An 18,528-nucleotide genomic window follows, 5' to 3' on the forward strand; every position below is an offset into this window, starting at 1 on the left:
ATACAAACTAGACTGGCCTAGAGGTGAGCGAACGCACCCAGGGGCTGATTTACACAGAAGAGCCCTCTCCAAAGAATCAAAAATGGGTCGGGGACAGCCACTCGCCGGCAGGATCCCATCCAGAGGGCCAGGAGCTTTATTCTTCCTGCAGCAGATTTAAAGTGACTTTGTACAAAAAGTGAAACAAGAATAAACAGCTGTGGAAATGTAACAAATCATGCTAGCAGCTGAACAGCGAGGGAGAAGGGAAATCCAGCAAACCGCCAACACACTCTGGAGAAAAATAAAACGGAGGTAAAGAAGAGGGGAACGGGGGGCAGGAAAGGAAGCTGGTAAGGACACGACACTGGTTTCCATACCCGAAACACGCACTTTATTGTTGCATATAGCTCAGTGGCTGTCGGGAGCCTGAAAAGTGTGTCCTTCAACACAGCTCTGCGCGCCCGCGGCCCTAGGGTGCAAGCGAGGCCCCTCCGCCCTCCGCCGCCTGCCCCCCCACCCCGCCAAGGTCCCCAAACCCCAGCGCATGCGCCCCCCTCTCCTCCCCGCAATGTCTCCGAGGGTCGCTTCCTCCACCCGCCCGGAGCGCAGAGGAGAAAGCCAACGGCTACAGATTTGCCCCGGTGGCACCGCAGCCACAAGCCAACCCGTAATTGCAAAGCAAACAAGGCTGAAATATTGGATTGGCCTCCATCGTGACAAGATCTACGCTCTTGCCGCCAATCTGTTTGTGCAGCTCTATTTAAAGGCACTTGATTGAGGAAACGTTGAAAATAGCGGCGAGGGTTTCCCTAATGAGACCTCAGGAGGGAAGCGGCGGCCTTCGCCCGGCACCGGGGGGCTGCGAGGTGAGGGTGGGAGGCTCGTGGTTAACCCCTTCCTGCTTGCTTCGGACAAAAGTTCCTCCAAGATGGAGCTGGGGGGCCACCCTGCCTGGAGTCGTGACCTCTTCCGGTCTGAGCGGCGGAGAACCCGCCTAGGAGGAGGCTGGGGGTCACTATGAGAATTTAACCAGGATGGAAGGGGTGCCCCAGTGGCCATCGCAGTGACTGGAAAGCAGGCGGCCTAAATCCGGGGTTCCGCTCTGGTCGCCTCCGGTGCCTGCCCCACCACACTCCCGCGCCGCCGGCCGCAAGGTCTGAGGCCCTGACGATCCCCGCGGAGCCGCGACTGGCAGCTCGAAGGCACCGAGGAGCGGTGGTGCCCCCCACGAGAGTCGAGAGAGCAGCTGCCCTGGTGGGCGATGCGGGCTGGCACCCATCGCTGTCGGGCAGGGTCTTCAGGCAGCTAAAAGGAAACGGAAGAAACCAAAGAGGCAGGAGGAGAAAATACAGGAAAACTAACTGAGCGCGACCTGCTCTGGCTTGGGCTTTGATCCCCTTTAATCTAGGTGCGTGTCATTATCCCCATCGCTCAGATAGGAAACTAAGACTTAGACACGCCGAGGTGCTTGCCGGAGATCACCCAGCAAACCGTGGGGTGTCTAGAGTCGGCCCTGCCAGCTCGGACTTAGAGCTCAGGATCTTGCGAGTGGGCACCAGAGAGGGCAGGCTGGGGCTGAGCCTCCCTCTCAGAGCCAGGGGAAATTGATGCAGACCCAGTGCAGGCCCCACCGAGCCAGAGGACAGCTTGGAGATGGAGCTCTCTTCCCTAGTGGGTGACAGCTAACTCCTCTACTAGTTCTAATCGTTTTCTAAATAAAGGCAACTAATTTTATTGCAACTGGGGGAGACGGGATTCACCCGATATCCCTGTCATTCCTTTTATATGGGCTGTCTAAACATCTCCTTGGTGCAATGCATTGATTGAGTTGTCAAGAAACCCACAGTCACAGAAGGTGACATATGCTTGCCTGAGATCTACCCCAAAGAAAATAAGTGACAGCGCCAGGAAGGAATTGAGAAAAGAAGACTTCATTTGGGGGAAAGAGAGGAGAAGCAATATCTGGAGAAGCTCCCTGGGGGAGGTAACACTTAGGCTGGACCCAGAAGGAATGAAGTGTGGATTCTCCAACATGGGAGAGAGATGGGTTGTTTCCCAGCATGCTGGCAAGTTGAAGAGTGCCAGACCCACACAGTTGGGAACAAGATAGGAGTCATATTTTCATCCCCTGCTGTCATCTCCCAGCTGCCCTCCTCTTTTGAAGATTGCATTGACCAAATATTGAGCCAAGGTTCTAATGCCTGTTAGTATTGAAATTCTAGGGCTTGAGAGTGGACACCCGCAGGTAGACTTCGACTGTCTAGAGCCCTGGATTTAGACCAAAGGGGACCGTCAAGGGCACAGATGGGAAAATGGCACTAGGGGCACTCTCATCAGAGCTCCTAACTGCTAGAGCCAAGCATTCCTGTGCTTTTCCCATAGGGATCTCATCTGAGATATACCTTGGCCAAACTGCAGTTTGTCTTTCTGGAGTCACAGGCAGGTGTAGACTGGGAAAGCGAAGACCCCCAGGGGGTGGGGAGGACTGGTTTCGGTTATACTTCCCCATGAATGATCTGCACCTTCTGTCAGCAAAACAAAAAAAGCATCAGTCACACCAATTTAGTGAAGTCTCCAAATGTATTCTGAATGAAATTCTGCTTTCTTTTTTTTGTACATAACCCAATTTCTTCATTTGAAGTTGGATACTTTGCAAGCAGAATGCAATTCCATTTTTCATTCCTTGAAGTTGTGGCCTGTGTTAACTTAAGTGGGCACTCAAAGCAAGTATTAAAAAGAAAAACCATTGTCTTCTGGAAAATGGAACAAAGTAGCACCTCTCCAATCATGCTGCAGATATATAATCTGCAACAACAAATTTGCCCCCTAGTGCTGCGCATTTCCAGCTAGCATCCTGCCTTCTCTGTTTATAACTTTGCTGCCTGCAATTATTTTTATTTTAATTTTCTGTCACTTTAACAGAAACCAGAGCCTTTTCTTTTAATGTTTTGTACACAACATGTTCATTTTGATAAGATGTTCTTTCCTATCCTCTTTTAGCTTGCCTTTCCTTGTTTAGAGTTCTGTATCAGGCATTTCTAATATTTCTCTCTCTTTTTTTAAGAACTTGTCCCTGTCTTGCTTTATTTGTTTGTTTGAAATTTAGTTTGAAAGGAGATCAGAGAGAGCAGGAGGGGTTTGTAATAAGAGAATGACCGAATGACCCAAAGGCTGATTATCTATCATTAACTGGAGACTCGGTGTACCCAAATTACCAGGGAGGCCTCAGTCTGCCGGATTCTTACCCAGCCAGAAAGGCAAGCCTGGAATGCACACACTGAAACAGGCTCATGACATTGCAATGGAGGACACAGTTCACACAACATTTTCTTAAGGACTTTTCCTGCAAAACTCAACTCAAGTTCAGTAGATAAATTTTTTAGTTTCTGATATGTTGTATTCAGGTTAAAGTCTCTGCCAAAAGATTACCTATAACACTTCTATAACTAACTTTTTTGTGTTGTTTCGTTAACAGCAAAATTGCAGTTAATTGTCTAAGCTCCTGAGAATATTGAGAAATCAAACCAAGCTGCTTTTGATCTGCTCACATTGCTAAACCCAAGCCTTGTAAAAATCGAGGTTTGCCATTAATATTGACAATAAAAGTGTTTCTTTTTGTTAACCTGAAACCTAACCATCCTGGTGTAACTCCTCTGTCTACAAGCAAGGGCCCTGGAATGATGTACGAAAGGTTTGGAGGAAACTGTCAGAGCTAAAGAAATCCATCTATGTGAATTTGCAAAGGAAGCTATGGAACAGAACTTCCCAGGAATGCAACACTACAGTTAAAACTAGGAATGTGCCCGAGCCTCAAGTCAGAAGCAAATCTTTCAGTAACATAAAAATGTTTTCTCTCCCAAGCCCCATTTTAAATTGCCATTTGCACTCGTATTTTATTCTGAGCCCCATAATACTTTGCAGATTAGGTGAAAACCATTACTTACTATTTCCATAGAACATGTAGGCAAAATCACACTTCCTTATTTGAATGTTGAGTGATTTCTTCCCGGCTTGGAAGAAAATATCACTAATGTGTATGCAATTTGCTTGAAACAATAATTTGAATGAGTATTTAACATAAATCCTATCGGATATATGTTCTCACACTGGTTTTGCTTTAAACTCTGTATTTTACTACCAAGTAGCAAAGACCAGCAAAGCTTAGACTTACTGTACTTCTTAGCACTAGTATAATAACATTAATAATACCTTCCATGTACCTCCATCATGCTGCTTCTTTGAGGCCTTCACAGGGTGGGTTATCTTATGGTCCCTTTAGTCTGAATAAGTACTCTAGACTTACAGACACACTTGGACACCTGGCAAAATACTTAGTTGTCTCTTATCAATGAAAACCCTCCAGTGCAGCAAAATATCTCTCAGTGAATATGGGGATCTAGTCACTGATTATTTAAAAAGAAAGGAAAATTCTAATGACTGTAGATATTAAGATTTGTCTTAAAAGACTTCAGTGTGAACCAGAATTTCATTCTTCCACACTAGTTGCAGATTCAGTGATGGGGGAAAGAAAACACCTTGTAATCCCAAATGCTGCTAGTGGGTGAGTTACAAGGGAGAAATGGAGAGAAGAAGAGGGAGAGGGAGGGAGGAGGGTGGAGAGAGGAAAGAAGGGAAGGAGGGAGAGGAGAAAAAGGAGAAGGGAAAGTGCAGACACTAAGCAAGTCTCGATTTTCTCCACTGACTTAACTGTTTTCTAATCAGAGCTGGACTTATGAAGGATTCATAAGGAATCAGCCCCTTCACAGTCATCTTTCAGCTGAACTAGCCCCTCCCCCCTCCATCTTGGTGTAGGAAAGAAAAAGGAAGAGGATCCACTCACTGAATACACCACCCCCTACCCCAAAATCCAAAATCTGCTTAAAAGAAGAAGGAAAAATCCTCACAAGACCCAAGGGCAGCTTTTCTTGCCCCTCCTTTTTAAAAATAGACACACAAATCCAATAGAATTTGGTTCTGCTTTGCAGATGTGTACTTTGAGCAGCACCACATTCCTAGAGCCACTTTCACTTGCTATGTCTGTAGACAACCATTTCCCAAAGGCAAACAAGAAAGGGAAGGATTACACAACCCCAGTTAGAGGGAGACCCTTGCCACCACTCAGACAATATGCCTTGTTCTGGGCGTCCTAAACATCCTGGGACTAAGTGGATAACATGTAAAATGACTCCACCCCACCCTGGTACAGACAGGAATGCAGAGCCATCAAAGTGTCACAAGAAGCACCGTCCTTGGAACAGGTAGGCTGAGGTGACATCTTCAAGAACCTGTTGCTCCTTTTGTCACCTCCCAGGCTTGATGTTCTTTCAGAGGTTCTTAGCATGTTCTGAGGCTCATCTCATGTAAGATCATTAAAGATTCTGAAGGGAATGGTCAGAGTCACTTCCACTATGTTGGTTAGAAAAACAAAGTGAAACGAGATTTGAAAGAAGATGATGAGAATTGAGTCATAATTCCCATGAACATAAAATGTGCATTTATGACCCTCTGGCCTGATTCTTTTTGGGTCTAGTTTGTGTTGATGTCTTGTGAGCAAAACAGAGGATGAAAACTGCCCTTGCCTTTGAAATAATAAACACCCTGAGACAATCTTTAGTTAAAACCTAACTAAAGATTTTTTTTAATTAGTTTAAACCAGACTGATTTTTTAAAGTATAGTAATATCTCACAAGACCAAAATGTTAGCAAGGGCGTGCTGAGTCCCTCTGGTGCTCTTCCCATCTTTTCCAGGGAAAACAATAGCAGTGATGGCAAAGAGACAAGTGACACGAGGAACAAAATAAGTGTTTGAACCTGAATCTATTTGGCCGAAGGCAGATGACATGTGCAGCACGGTAGGTGCACCATCAGTTACAATGAAGACAGAGAATCCCAAACCCTCACTTACCCAAACCCAGGCTGCCTCCTTGTGAAGCAGTTTCTGGACCCAGATGAGACCGGTTTCAGCCAGCCCTCAGCCTCCAAGGAGAGGCAGAGAAGCGCCCCTAGTTAGAATTCTTCCACAGGCACGCAGAGGAGCTCCCAGCAGGCTAGTTCCCTGGGTCTTTGAGTACTTCGAACCTGTACACCAGCGGCCACACTAGTGTAGCTCAGATGTGTGGTCCCCATGCTGACCTCAAAACCAGGGACTGTGCCTTTCTCCCTTACTTCTCCCACTTTCTCTCTCATCACCAACACCACCCTCTCCCCTTCATCACCACCACTACCACTACCTCCACTACCACCAGGATGCCCGGGAAACCTAAATCGGGGGCAAACTTGAGATGGCATCTTTTGCTTCACATCTTTCCAAAGGAGCAGGCTAACCCAGTATCCTGGAAAACCTGGAGCAAAACAGGCCATAGGACATTGCAAGAGAAAAATGGATCTGTTTGTGCATTTAGGGTAGAGCTCAACCAGTCAGGGCCAGCCTGGCCTCCCTGAGTCAGTTACTCCAGTTGGGGATACCACTAAGGTTCACCCATCTGTCCCCTCTCCTCAAGCCACCTTTCTAAAGCAGTGGCCTCTGGGTTTGAGTTTCTGAGTTATATTGTCTTAGGCCCTTGGACCACAGCAATTAACTGATAATACAGTTAAGTATTATCTGTATTGATAATAATGACACTGCCAGTGAGAACTGATGTTCAGATTAGCATCTTTAATGATTTCTTTTTTGTATCAAGTTGCTCATTTACTTTACCACTTCTAGTGCTATCTGGAGCCATGAAGCAATTCACTCGTTTTTGTTTGTTTGTTTCAATTAAAAGCATGAGAAGGGCTTAAAGTAGCAAATTCTGAAGCCTTCAAAAGTGAGGCCACTCACCGCTTGCCTCTGGCAGACAGTACATCTCAATCCCCAACTCTGCCCTCCTCTAGACTCTTCTTCTTCCCTTCAATTCTCAAAACTCCCTCTGGGTCTGAACGCAGCCAACCAACTAATTTCCCTAAACTTTTATATGTTCCCAGCCCAGGTCTTACTTTGTCTACCTGCTCCCAAGGCCTAAATGTGTTTTTATAAACAGACTTTTCAAAAACGTATCAAATGTCAGAGAATTGAACTACCAGTATTTACACATTCAGGGTTTGCCTCCGGGTGAAAATGTAAACAGAACCCCCAATCACACTACCTGTATTCTTTCCTTGAAGAACTAGGTCCTTAAAAAGCTCTCCTTGTGCTCAAATCTGCAGACCCACACAAGTAGGGGGTTTAGAGCTGTATGTAGTTCACTATTTTGTTCCCAGCTCAACTGCAAGCCCCTGGCGCTTACCAAGGAGCCTGGTTTCAGTTACCCGCTATTCTGCCTTAAGTCATTGAATGCTTTGCCGGGGTTGGGGTGGTGGTGGTGGTGGTGGTGGTTCAAGAATATTAACCCCTTACCTAGAAACAGAATGGACCCTACACGACTCTTATCCTGAGCTTTTAAGTCCTTCTCTCCTACCGCGCAGCTGCAGCAAACCTAAATACATATCTTTCTCATCCTGCTGCCCAAGACTCTAGCCCTAGTGGAGGGCAGGGCCCGAGCTCAGAGTCAACAGCAAAGTCGAAATTGGGCGCCCTCCACTCGCACTGATGTCGCCTTCCAGCCGGAACCACTTTGTCTCGGCTGCGGCGAGCAAGGAAAGGACTCTCCTTGTGGAGTCCTTCAGGTGGGGTTCGCCTTGCGGCCTGCGGCTGGACTCTGCCCGCCTCCAAAGGGCAATGCCCGAAGTGGAGTCTTTGGTCTCCCTCGGGCTACCCTGGCCTGCCCAACGGCTAGCCCCAGGCCACCCTGTCCCGCGCCGGCGCCCGCACACTCTGTCCTCGCCTCCCTCTAATTTACAGCCTGCGGGCTCCTGTTGACACCGTTTTCCACACCGAATTCCTTTGGGTGGAATCTGTGTGTACACATCAGCCTCCCCTCTCGGCTTGGGGCCAAGCCTGGGGTGATTTCAGCTCCTGCCATTGACCACCCGCCCTCGCCCCTCGCCGCACGCGAGCCTTCCCAAGAAGCTCCCACCACCCGGGCGCTGCGGCCGGGGTGCCCCGCAGCCGGTGACTTACAAGAGGACATCCATTTTCCGTTATAATGCGTTCAAGATCACCAAGGCTGGCCGTCTAAACATCCACGAGCCGTCCTCCCGGCCTGCCTCTTAAACTGGCGTTTAATGGTTCCCCTCCGATAACTAAACCTGCTTTCCACAGATGCCCGCTTTTATGAGGGAGGCAGGAATGCAGAGATATATTTATATGTTTGTTCATAAAAACTGGAAAATAAGCTCTGAACACGCTGTAAAAAATATTCGGTTACTTACCAAACAGGCTAGTTAAACCAGGGGAACACCAATACCAGCCACACTACAGATTCGGGGAATTGAGGTGCCCGCACTTTGCAATCGCCCGAGGTCTTCGCTGGGGCTGCTGTCCCTGAAGGATGTGGAAATAACAGGTTTACAATCGGCTTGATCGTGCGCCCGGAGGAGTGAGCCGTTATCTCCAAAGTTTGCCGCAGTAACGTGAGCCACCCCAAACAGCTCTAACCGGGGTAACAGGGTGAGTTAGTCAACGGCCACTGAGACCGGCATTTCCAGCCTGTAAACAGGTCAAAGAAACACCCTTCTCCAGCCCCTCCCTGTCGCTGCCTCAGCCGGAGAAGGAGACAGCGGGGCTCCTATCCGCGCCTTAGTGGGGGCCCCCACCGCCCGCCACTAGGCTCCCGGCGCCCCCTGCATAAAATTGTAAGAAGCTACCTGCTTCTATTTTCTTGCGTCGATTACCTACGAAGCACTTGAAAAGCAATACCTGCGTTTTCTTTCTTTCTTTTTAACCGGAAAAGAAAGCAGAGTGATACTGTACCTGGTTAGAGATTCTTCAATATTTGAGACTTGGGGAAAAAAATAGTTTAATAGTGAAGCATCTGTTAAACACTTGCATTATCCTCTGCTGATAAAAAAAAAAAAGTTTTTTTAACCCTGCCCTCCCCCCAAGTTTTAATTATCTTATGGTTATGAGGAGGCAGCCAATCCTGGAAGAGGACCTCGGCAATTAGCAACGTGAACATCAAAAAGTTTTATTGCCGAGAGCTCGAGGCACCGCCCCCGCCGCCCGGGGATTGGCGCAAGGAGCCTCTGACGACATATATTAACCCGAGCGGCCCTAAAGATGTAGCTGTACATGGAGATCTTACTGGGAAAATCCGCTGGCTCCCCTTACGTCGCCCGGCTCAGGAGAACCACCGCCACCACCCCGGAGTCTCCTCGGCCACCGCGCAGAGACCTCTGAGAGCCCGAGCCGCCGCCTTCGAGCTCCAAGACACATTCAGGGCCCCAGATCCTTGCCCCGAAAGGAGAGGATCTGAAAAAATGGATGCACTGAGACCCCTCTGAAAACCCTCCGAGAGAGCCCGAGAGGAGCGAGGATACGTTACTCGCAGCTAAAATCACATTTAAGGACCAAAACAACAACAACAACCAAAAATTCCATTTAAACAATAAGTGCCCAAGAACCCAGACGGGCTGGTGGGGGGAGGGGAAGAGGCGGGACGGGGAGGGTCGCACGGAGGTAGCTTTGCAGTGAGCAGTCGACCCCGCCGCCTCCCGGCACAGCCAGACCGGCTCCTCCAGCCTCGGCTCAGACTCGCCCCTGGATTCCGGGTTAGCTTCGGGGCCGGGACCGCGGCCAGGGAGTGGATTCCCGAGACTCTGCGAAGCAGCCTCGCGGGAGCCCCGGCACCTTTGTATGAGCACGAGAGGATTCTGCCTCCGCGTAGCAGCCCGGGAAGCAGGAGCCGGAGCGCAGGCCGTGGAACAAGGCGGGAGCCGGCGGCGGCGGCGGCAGCGGCAGCCAGGGGCGCACGGTGCCGGGACCAGCTCGCCGTGCCCCATGGGGAGCCGGCGGCCGCAGCGCTGCTGAAGCAGGCCCGGCTGGCCAGGCGCGGGGACGGGGCCCGGGCTGCAGCAGCCCCCTCTGCGGCTGCCGGGCGGGCCCGGGCGCCCGGGGGCTGGGGGGTGGGGGGTGGGGGAGGACGCCCAGCGCCGAGGCAGGGGCCCGAGCCGAGGGCGCGGCGGGGCTGCGTGCACGCTGGGGCGTGTGGAGGGGCACGGAGGGCGAAATGAGTCTGGTGGGCGGCTTTCCCCACCACCCGGTGGTGCACCACGAGGGCTACCCTTTTGCCGCCGCCGCCGCCGCCGCTGCCGCAGCCGCCGCCAGCCGCTGCAGCCATGAGGAGAACCCCTACTTCCACGGCTGGCTCATCGGCCACCCCGAGATGTCGCCCCCCGACTACAGCATGGCCCTGTCCTACAGCCCGGAGTATGCCAGCGGCGCCGCCGGCATGGACCACTCCCATTACGGGGGGGTGCCGCCGGGCGCCGGGCCCCCGGGCCTGGGGGGGCCGCGCCCGGTGAAGCGCCGAGGCACCGCCAACCGCAAGGAGCGGCGCAGGACTCAGAGCATCAACAGCGCCTTCGCCGAACTGCGCGAGTGCATCCCCAACGTCCCCGCCGACACCAAACTCTCCAAAATCAAGACCCTGCGCCTGGCCACCAGCTACATCGCCTACCTCATGGACCTGCTGGCCAAGGACGACCAGAATGGCGAGGCGGAGGCCTTCAAGGCGGAGATCAAGAAGACCGACGTGAAAGAGGAGAAGAGGAAGAAGGAGCTGGTCAGTACCAGGGGGCGGCGCGGTGGGGCTGAGGGGTCAGCGGACGGGTGCTACGGGCCGCTTTCCAGTGGGGCTGGAAATGGCATCTCATGCATCCCGCGCCCAGGTTGTTTGCACCAGGCTGTGTGAGGATGGTTTCCGGCAGGAGCAGGGAGATGAGGGGAGGATGTCAGCAGGAGGAGAAGGTTAAGGATGCGTTGTGCTGGTGATCTTACCTCCGGGTTATCGCTGCTCCCTAGGCACTTAGGACGGACCTAGAGAACTCTGGGTCACGATCAACCGCAATCACACTGGCCTAGATGCCTCATCCCATATCTGTTAGACCCTTCTTTTGGCCTCCAATCCGATCTTGATTTCAGATGTTTCCAGAATAAGCCTTGAAGAAGCCCTTGATCCCAATGACCACTGTTGATCGCACCCCCTACCCCACCCCGAGAAGGAAGCTGCCACTGAGACTAAGCCCTGAGTTTTGTGGTAGTTCTCATTACTATGCCCGGAAGACATAATGGTAAACATAAAATAAGTACTTTGGGCTTCAAAATACAGCCTCAATTTTTCTTTGGCTATGACATTAAAATGTAATTTCCTAGATGAATATATTCCATGGGCATGTCTAGTTTTATTTGAATGAGCCTGTACATTTTAATGGGAAAAAATATTACTATGGTCATTGTTATTTAAAAATAACACCAAAGTAAATGGAGCCTTTTACAGTTTTCTCAGATTGCTACCAAGTGCCCACAGGATGGTGGTGCATGATAGAGCTATGGCCACGAAGGGCCCGGAAAATAATTGCATTTGTCGAGTTTTTCTTCTTTAGCCCCTGCAGCCCTTTGGTGGCTGCATAATTGAGTGACCTCCCAAATAACCAGATATTTCAGAGGCCTTGCAGGAGAGGCACTGTTGAGCCAGGGACCGAGAGCCTCTGGCCCAGACGCCCAGGCCGAACTAGAGGCTCCTGCTCCCTATTTTTCCTAGATGGGGATCTAGGATTGCTATTGAAAACAGAAAAACCAGACTAAGTGCTGAGTCCAGCTCCCACCCCTACATCTGGAGTAAGAGAAAAGGCCCCAGCTCCTCCATAAACGACTCGAAAACGGACGGTTGTTTATAAACTTGTGGATCTGGTAGTTGAGCACTGCAGCAAAGAGGCCTAGGAGCAGGCTAGGGTAGCGCTAACTTTTGTAGATTCTCTGCAGGGGCTGGGGCTCCCCGCTAGTATCCTTTCCTCCCTGGCTCACGGTCTCCTCTGGCCCAGGAAGCACCCGGGTGGTGTGGGACAAGGTATGCTCTCTGAATTTCTCTTTCCACTTTTCTCGCCCTCGCCTTCCCTCTGCCCAGAACGAAATCTTGAAAAGCACAGTGAGCAGCAACGACAAGAAAACTAAAGGCCGGACGGGCTGGCCGCAGCACGTCTGGGCCCTGGAGCTCAAGCAGTGAGGAGGAGGAGAACGAGGAGGAGGAGGAGGAGAGCTCGAGTGAGCCCTGGCCAAGGCGCCAGATGCAGACCCAGGACTCGGGAAAAGCCGTCCGTGCTCCGCTCTGAGGACTCCTTGCATTTGGAATCATCTGGTTTATTTATGTGCAATTTCCTTCCCCTCTCCTTGACCCCCTTTGAGGCATCCACTCCCCATCTCCCCCTCCAAAAGAAAAAGTGGATATTTGAAGAAAAGCATTCCATATTTTAATATGAAGAGGACACTCCCGTGTGTGGTAAGGGATCCCGTCGTCTCGTAGATTCTGTGTGTGTGTATGTTCCCTCTTGGCTGTGTAGACAGCAGCGTTGCCCCCGCCCCACCTACTCAACCCCTTCCAGATAAAGACAGTGGGCACTAGTGTGTTTGTGAAGTGTATCTTTAATACTTGGCCTTTGGATATAAATATTCCTGGGGATTATAAAGTTTTATTTCAAAGCCGAAAACAAGGCCGCTAACATTTCCGTTGGGGTCGGTATCTAGTGCTGTCCGTTCATCTGTGGTCGTTCCCTCTTTGAAGATGTTTCCAACAGCCACTTGTTTTGTGCACTTCCGTCCTCTAAAACTAAATGGAATTTAATTAATATTGAAGGTGTAAACGTTGTAAGTATTCAATAAACCACTGTGTGTGTGTTTTTTTTTTTTTTTACAAAAACCCTAATCTTTTCATGGTTGATACCTCAAAAGAGTTTTGAAAGCAAAGCTGTTATACTTGTTTTCATAATATTTAAAATATTTAGAAGTAAACTAAATTATCGTGATTGCCTCTAACTTTATTTTAAAGACTTAGTGGTTCCTACCAGTCAACCTGACCTGCGGTCTATGCAGGAGGAGGAGGTGCTCTTAAAGAGAAGTGTCCTTGTTGCAAAGCCTGCAGAGGGTCTGGGCTCTGTTGGTGTGCTGGAGAATCCAGTGTCCGGCAGTTCGCTCAGAAGGTGCAAAGGTGCCCTTGCTTTCCTGAAATTAATCAGAAGCCGTTTCATGAGGGCGTCAGTTTTTGTTTGGAGAGTGCGTTTCTGGCGGAGGAGCTGTGAGGAGGACCCCGGCGTTATTACTGCAGCGGGAACTAGTCTGGGGTGTTTAATTCAAACTATGGGACTTTCATCCAAGAAAGAAAAGAAGAGGTTTTGCTTGTATGCTATACAGGGGATTCTCATCTGAGCAGGCGGAAAGGGGATGGAAGGAGTTTCGAAAAAGTCCATGATTAGGTAACAAGGAACTTTACGTCCAGTAAGAAATCACGAACAAGACCACGGTTTTAAAGGGGGGCGAGAGGCGGGTTAGATTTACAAGGAGTTACAGGGAACTCAATATTAACTGTGCGGTGTCTGAAGTCTTCCCGGCTGCAGCCCAGCAGAACAAGCGACACCCTCCCGGGACTACACTGGCAGCCTGGGACCCGGGACTTCTCCCTGTTGGGTCTTTGAGTTCCCAGAGTCCCAGCTCGTCCTAAAAGAAAGTCCCAGCAGCCTCCTTGGCCCGCGGCCTTGGCGGAAGCTTGAATCTCAGCTCTAGAAATCAGAGAAACTAAAGTGTCTGACTGTGCAGGGTGGCGGAAGGGGAGGAGAAGGCTAGGAGAGGGGGTGGGAGAAAAAGAGAAAGGTGAACCATGTTAAAAAGCGGTTTCTTTCGTGAAACGTCGCGTATATAAATCTGGTGTTGGAGAGGCTTGGCAGAGGGTTTCCATCCTGGAACCCATCCTCAGTGATGTTTGCACCTCGGACGCTGGCACAGACCCTCCTGCGATATCCCAAGGGTTCCCACGCCTCGCTCGTGCCCACTATGACCCCTCCACCTGCAGCGGGCTAAATCAGACCCCGCATGGGCGAATTCAGAAGTGTCCGGGGAGAGACAAGCAAGAGGCTCTGCGGACTTCTTCGAGCGGCTGACAACACGAGGGCGAGGGGTTAGAACAACTCGGTCAAAGCGATCTGAACTTTCTCCCCTTGGGTCAGCCGGCGCTGGGCCGACCTGGTGGGCGCGGGGCTGTGTTTACAGACACTTGCCTTTGTTTATTGCACGGGGAGGAGGTGTGGGGGAGGCGCGCCCTGATTTTCTGTTGCTCTCCCAATCGTCCCACGTTTGATCAAGTGGCTCTCTCTTCCTCTCCTGCTTCCAGTTGTTTTCTGCGTCTTGATTTTAATCCGCTCAGGAGAAAGCCATCAGGTCCTAGACTTGGAAGAAAGGAGTCTACCAAAGTGTCGGAGTAAACAGTGGTGGAGGAGGTGAGGTTTTAACAACAGGAATCGGAGAGGGGTTAGCTTCTCCGGACGCCTCTGTGCGCCTTGGGTAGCTGGTTTCTGCCATCTGGGCCTTAAGGCGCTTCTGCAGGTTTAACACTTTTTCTGGCTTAATAAACACCAACAGAGGGAAACCAAACGATGCCGGTGCACCATGGCTACGGAGAAACTTGCTAATACACGTGCTTTTAAACCTGTGCTCCTCTTTGTCTGGCCCCGGCCCAGCGCAGCCTGCCTGCTCTTCCTTCTGCGCCACGGCTTCCTCAGGGCCAGCAGCACCAGACCTGGACACCCCACCCGCCCTGCCATTTCAACTCTCCAGAAACCCTAACCAGCCAGACACCCAGCAGACCAGACACCCCAGACAGAATACCCAGCTGCCTGACACTCCAGGAGACTGAACCCCCTAACCAGACTCACACCCCAACTGACCAGAAACCGGCAGGGCACCCCAGATTATCTGTCACCCAGCCGCCTGGGCATCCAATGCTCTCACCCAACATCCCCGCCCCATGTTGTCAAGTCCCAGAAAGTGAAAGGCTTACTGGACAGGCGTTTCTTCTGCTTCCATGCTTTTCTCTTCCAACACTTATTTCTCTTCTAACTTTTTCTTCTTTGTTTAAAATTTTTTTCCAAGTCTCTACTTGTGGGACCGGCTAAAAAGCCTCTGTTTTAATTGCTCGGATAATGTGGTTGCTGCCATTTTGTTAAGAGCAATCACTCCTGCAGGGAAATCACAAGCGTTCTAGACAGGCCGGAGCCGACAAAAATGTAGGATTTGACGTTAAAAGCTAAATGGGAAGCTGCCGCGGCGGAAGGTAAATTGATGGTAGATCTGGCTGTCAGGGCTCGGCCCCAGACCCTGTGCAGGCCAAGCGCCTGATAACCCTGGAGCACCGGCGGGGCAAAGGCTCGGTCAGTTGTAGAGTGAGTGTGTGTGTCTGGAGACTCATTCTCAGCTTGGGAAGCAATTTGGGAAACTGCAGAGTGGGGGCCCTGCTCTCAATTGCCTGTGCACCCACAGCAACTTGAAGGGCTTATTCAGGCCGAGACCCCAAGATAATAGCAAGATCACTGGGGATCCTGCTTGCTTTCTAAATCGTGGGGCCACCCTCTGGGGCTCGGTGGGAAGCTCCAGCTTTCTGGATCGGTTAGCCAGAAGGCCCAGGCATTTAGGAAAGGTGGGCCTGTGGTCTGGGCTGCCTCCTTAGGTGAAAGAGGACCAGGCTGCTTGGTTGTGATGAGGTGGGTGTAGCAGCAGTGCCAGAGAGCACAGTCTGGGAGCCTCTTAGAAAGCACTTGTGCGTGTGTCCTGTGTAAAGAATGGAAGGGTGACCCAATTCCTTCCATCCGACTTTGCTGGTCGCTGCTCCAGCTTGGTGTGAATTGCAGAGCTAGTCTCCCACTTGGATTGGAGAAGTAGCAGGAGAACAAGAGAGGTGGGCGCACCTGGAATTCGCAGGAAGGGGTGAGGAAGGTGAAGGTGAGCTCAAATGCAAAGCGGCAGGGAGTAGGAGACCTGGGAACTCCTTCCCGCACTATAGTTTTGCAGCGAGAACTAGGGCCAGTTGCAAGGGCCTTAGGTGTATGTGCAAGGGACATGAGCGGGGCAAAGAGTGCCGGGAAAACTGGAACAGAATATACCCTGTGCATCTACAAAGCGCAAAAAACCGCTCAGTTATCCCTGAAGCTTTAACCAAAGGCTGCGCGGGCGGCAAGCGATTTTGTTTTCCACAGCCGCCTTGAGTTCTCCCTACCTGTGAGTCCCAACTACGCTCCCAGATTTGGAAAAGGAACTGACTAGTGGGTGCCAAGCAGAGATGGTCTCGAGTGAGGCTTGTGGCGTGGGCCCCGTGGGGGGGAGGCGAATCTGGACCCTGGTGACCTGAGGGCACCCGTTCCCTCCATTGGGCCCAGCTCCTAAGAGTCCAGATCTCCGGGCGAGGAGGGGGTGCTAAGGAGTCTCCCGGATGCACAGGACTCCTGGTCTGTCAGAGCCTGCGGATCTCTTGGAGAGAAAAACCCAGGAGTCACCCTCAGCCCAGGGCCCGAGACCCCGGTTGGAAGCTCCAACAGCCCCCTCCCTGCGGAAGCTCCGCGGTGCAACGAATTGCTGTTGGGATTAAGTCTACCGGGAATGGGGGTTGGGGGAGAAGGACTACGTGTTTTTTAAATGTTTAGAAAGAAGAGGGAGGAGGGAACTCCGGGAGAGGAAACCAATCCCACGTTTCCGGGGGCCGGACAGTTCTGAGCGCGCCGCCTCACCACCCAGCCGCTGTTCCACGCGTGTTTCCCGCACAGCAACTGTGCCCAGCTCCAATCAGCCTGGAACCGCTAAGCGGTTTCGGTCGCGGGCTAATGGAGGTTAAAGAGCACCGAGTATCTGACTTACGTGCACAGAGCTTACAGATCTCTCGCCCTGTTCTCCCCGCTCGATCCTGTCGAAGCCAGTTCCCATCGCGAAGCGCACCCCTCACCTCCCCCCAACGCGACCCCCCTACACACACAGTCCCTTCAAATGCTCCCGGCATTTGGGCCGCTTTGATGATCAGATGGTAGAGCCCTGATTACAAATTTATTCCCGGCCTCTCTGTCGGTCTTTATCTCCGCTATTAGGGACATCTGGGAGTGATTAGTGCCGCGCCCGCGCCCGGCCGCGCTCGCCTATCTCGCCGCGGCGGGGCCGGAGCCTAGCTGACGTCAGGGCAGACGGCTCGGAGCCATCCTAGCCGAGCTGGGTGTAATCGGCGGCCGCACGGCCAAGTCCTCCCTGGGCCAGGCCGGCAGCTGGAACGCGCCGCCCGCCTGCGCACAGGGACTTTATAAATATGTATTTTTAGCCCAGAAGACTTTGTGCTTTCCTTGTTTGGGGTGAGGAGGGGCCAGTTAACGTCTCTACTGCCCCCTCCCCACTCTAAATTTTCCAACTCGCTAAGGCTGAAGCATTCCGCCTGGAAAGCCTCCCACAGGCGATCGCTTCTTTGCTGTGTCCCTGCACCAGGGCGCAGCTTCTCTACAGCAACAACAGAGGCCGGGATGGTGCCAGTGCAAGTTCCGGACAGGGTAGGGTGGCTCTTAGGGGTGTCCTCCTCTCACTGGCACCCACTCAGCCCTACAGCCCTCTGGCCAAAATGGTGGGAGTTTCTGTCTAGCAGGACGGCCTGGCAGAAGCTGATTACAGAATGCGATGTCTTTTAGCAGCTGCCTTTGCACCTGCTATTAAAGCCTAAAGGACCCAGGGATCTGAGGCGCCCGACCCTCTTTCGCCCCGCCCTTCCTCCAGTCCCCCAGGGAGTTGTCCTTGAAGCAAATACTGACATCTCGCAAGGGCAAGGACGGCTGGCGGCAGCTTTGTCCTTTACTAAGTCCCAGTGCTCACGGTGGAGGCTGCTTATATTTGTGTACTTTCTGGGCGCCCAGACTGACGCCCCAGACCTCTGACCCCAGCGTTCTGCGGACTGACCTGGTCTGTCCCGAAGTAATCGGTGCTGGGATGAATCCAACACTTGAACTGTCCATTTCCGGGACAACTTGATACAATGACAAATTCAACCCCGTTTTCACCCTACCTTCACCAGAAATTGATCCAGCGGTTCAGGGACTGACTCGGAGCCTGCGATTTTCAAAATCTCCCCCAGAGAATGCCAAACCACTGTACCAGAGCAGGCCACACCCCTCCAACGGGTCTCCCACCCTGGGCACCTTCTCCACGACCCGCTTGAAATCCAGGAAGGTGAGAATGGGGGATGGGTGAAGCGAGGCCTGCATTATTAAGTCTTTACAGGGAGAGAATTAGCCATATTATAGATCAGCCCTACACCTTCGACTCACTGGGCAGCGCAAGTATTCAAAGCAAACCCAGAAGATACTCTTTATCCCTGCATGGGCTACAAAGGGCCAGCAGAGTATTCTGTCAGAAGCTAGGGTGAGAGTAACTATGGGAAAAGGAAAACAGACTGTGATGTGAGTGGAGTGACAAGAATATCTATTTGGGAAACAAAATTTCACAAACAGGGAATCCAATTGAGAGAAATTTCCAAAAGTCCACATCACCTCAATTCTTTGAGGAAACCCTATAGGCCAACTCCAGAGTGTCTTCTTGTAATCTAGAACCAGAAAGAAACATTTCCTCTCAAGTCAGAGCAATGTCACATTGAGAGCCTGGTCCCCTCTCCCATACACCCCTATCTG

General features: G+C 51.5%; 1 protein-coding gene, 1 long non-coding RNA gene and 1 pseudogene across 3 annotated transcripts; 1 reads left to right on the plus strand and 2 right to left on the minus strand.

The window, feature by feature from the left end:
- Positions 1 to 350: 350 nt before the first annotated feature.
- Positions 351 to 8,999, minus strand: LOC144581710 (uncharacterized; annotated as a pseudogene). Its single transcript, XR_013532805.1, has 4 exons — positions 8,813 to 8,999; positions 8,272 to 8,383; positions 2,385 to 2,507; positions 351 to 1,287 (listed from the first exon to the last, which is right to left on the minus strand). The product of XR_013532805.1 is annotated as an uncharacterized LOC144581710 (transcript).
- Positions 9,000 to 9,972: 973 nt separating this feature from the next.
- On the plus strand, positions 9,973 to 12,858 carry HAND2 (heart and neural crest derivatives expressed 2). The gene is made up of 2 exons (XM_002806636.7): positions 9,973 to 10,622; positions 11,964 to 12,858. Exons 1-2 carry the CDS (start codon positions 10,068 to 10,070, stop codon positions 12,060 to 12,062), a joined length of 654 nt encoding a protein of 217 aa, XP_002806682.3. The 5' UTR covers positions 9,973 to 10,067; the 3' UTR covers positions 12,063 to 12,858.
- On the minus strand, positions 12,463 to 16,908 carry LOC118152144 (uncharacterized). Its single transcript, XR_004740519.3, has 5 exons — positions 16,730 to 16,908; positions 14,883 to 15,060; positions 14,104 to 14,266; positions 12,898 to 13,054; positions 12,463 to 12,662 (listed from the first exon to the last, which is right to left on the minus strand). It is a non-coding gene; the product is annotated as an uncharacterized LOC118152144 (long non-coding RNA).
- Between the last annotated feature and the right edge of the window lie 1,620 nt (positions 16,909 to 18,528).

The sequence above is a fragment of the Callithrix jacchus genome, chromosome 3 (genome assembly GCF_049354715.1).
Source record: "Callithrix jacchus isolate 240 chromosome 3, calJac240_pri, whole genome shotgun sequence".
In the NCBI taxonomy this organism is placed as follows: Eukaryota; Metazoa; Chordata; class Mammalia; order Primates; family Cebidae; genus Callithrix; species Callithrix jacchus.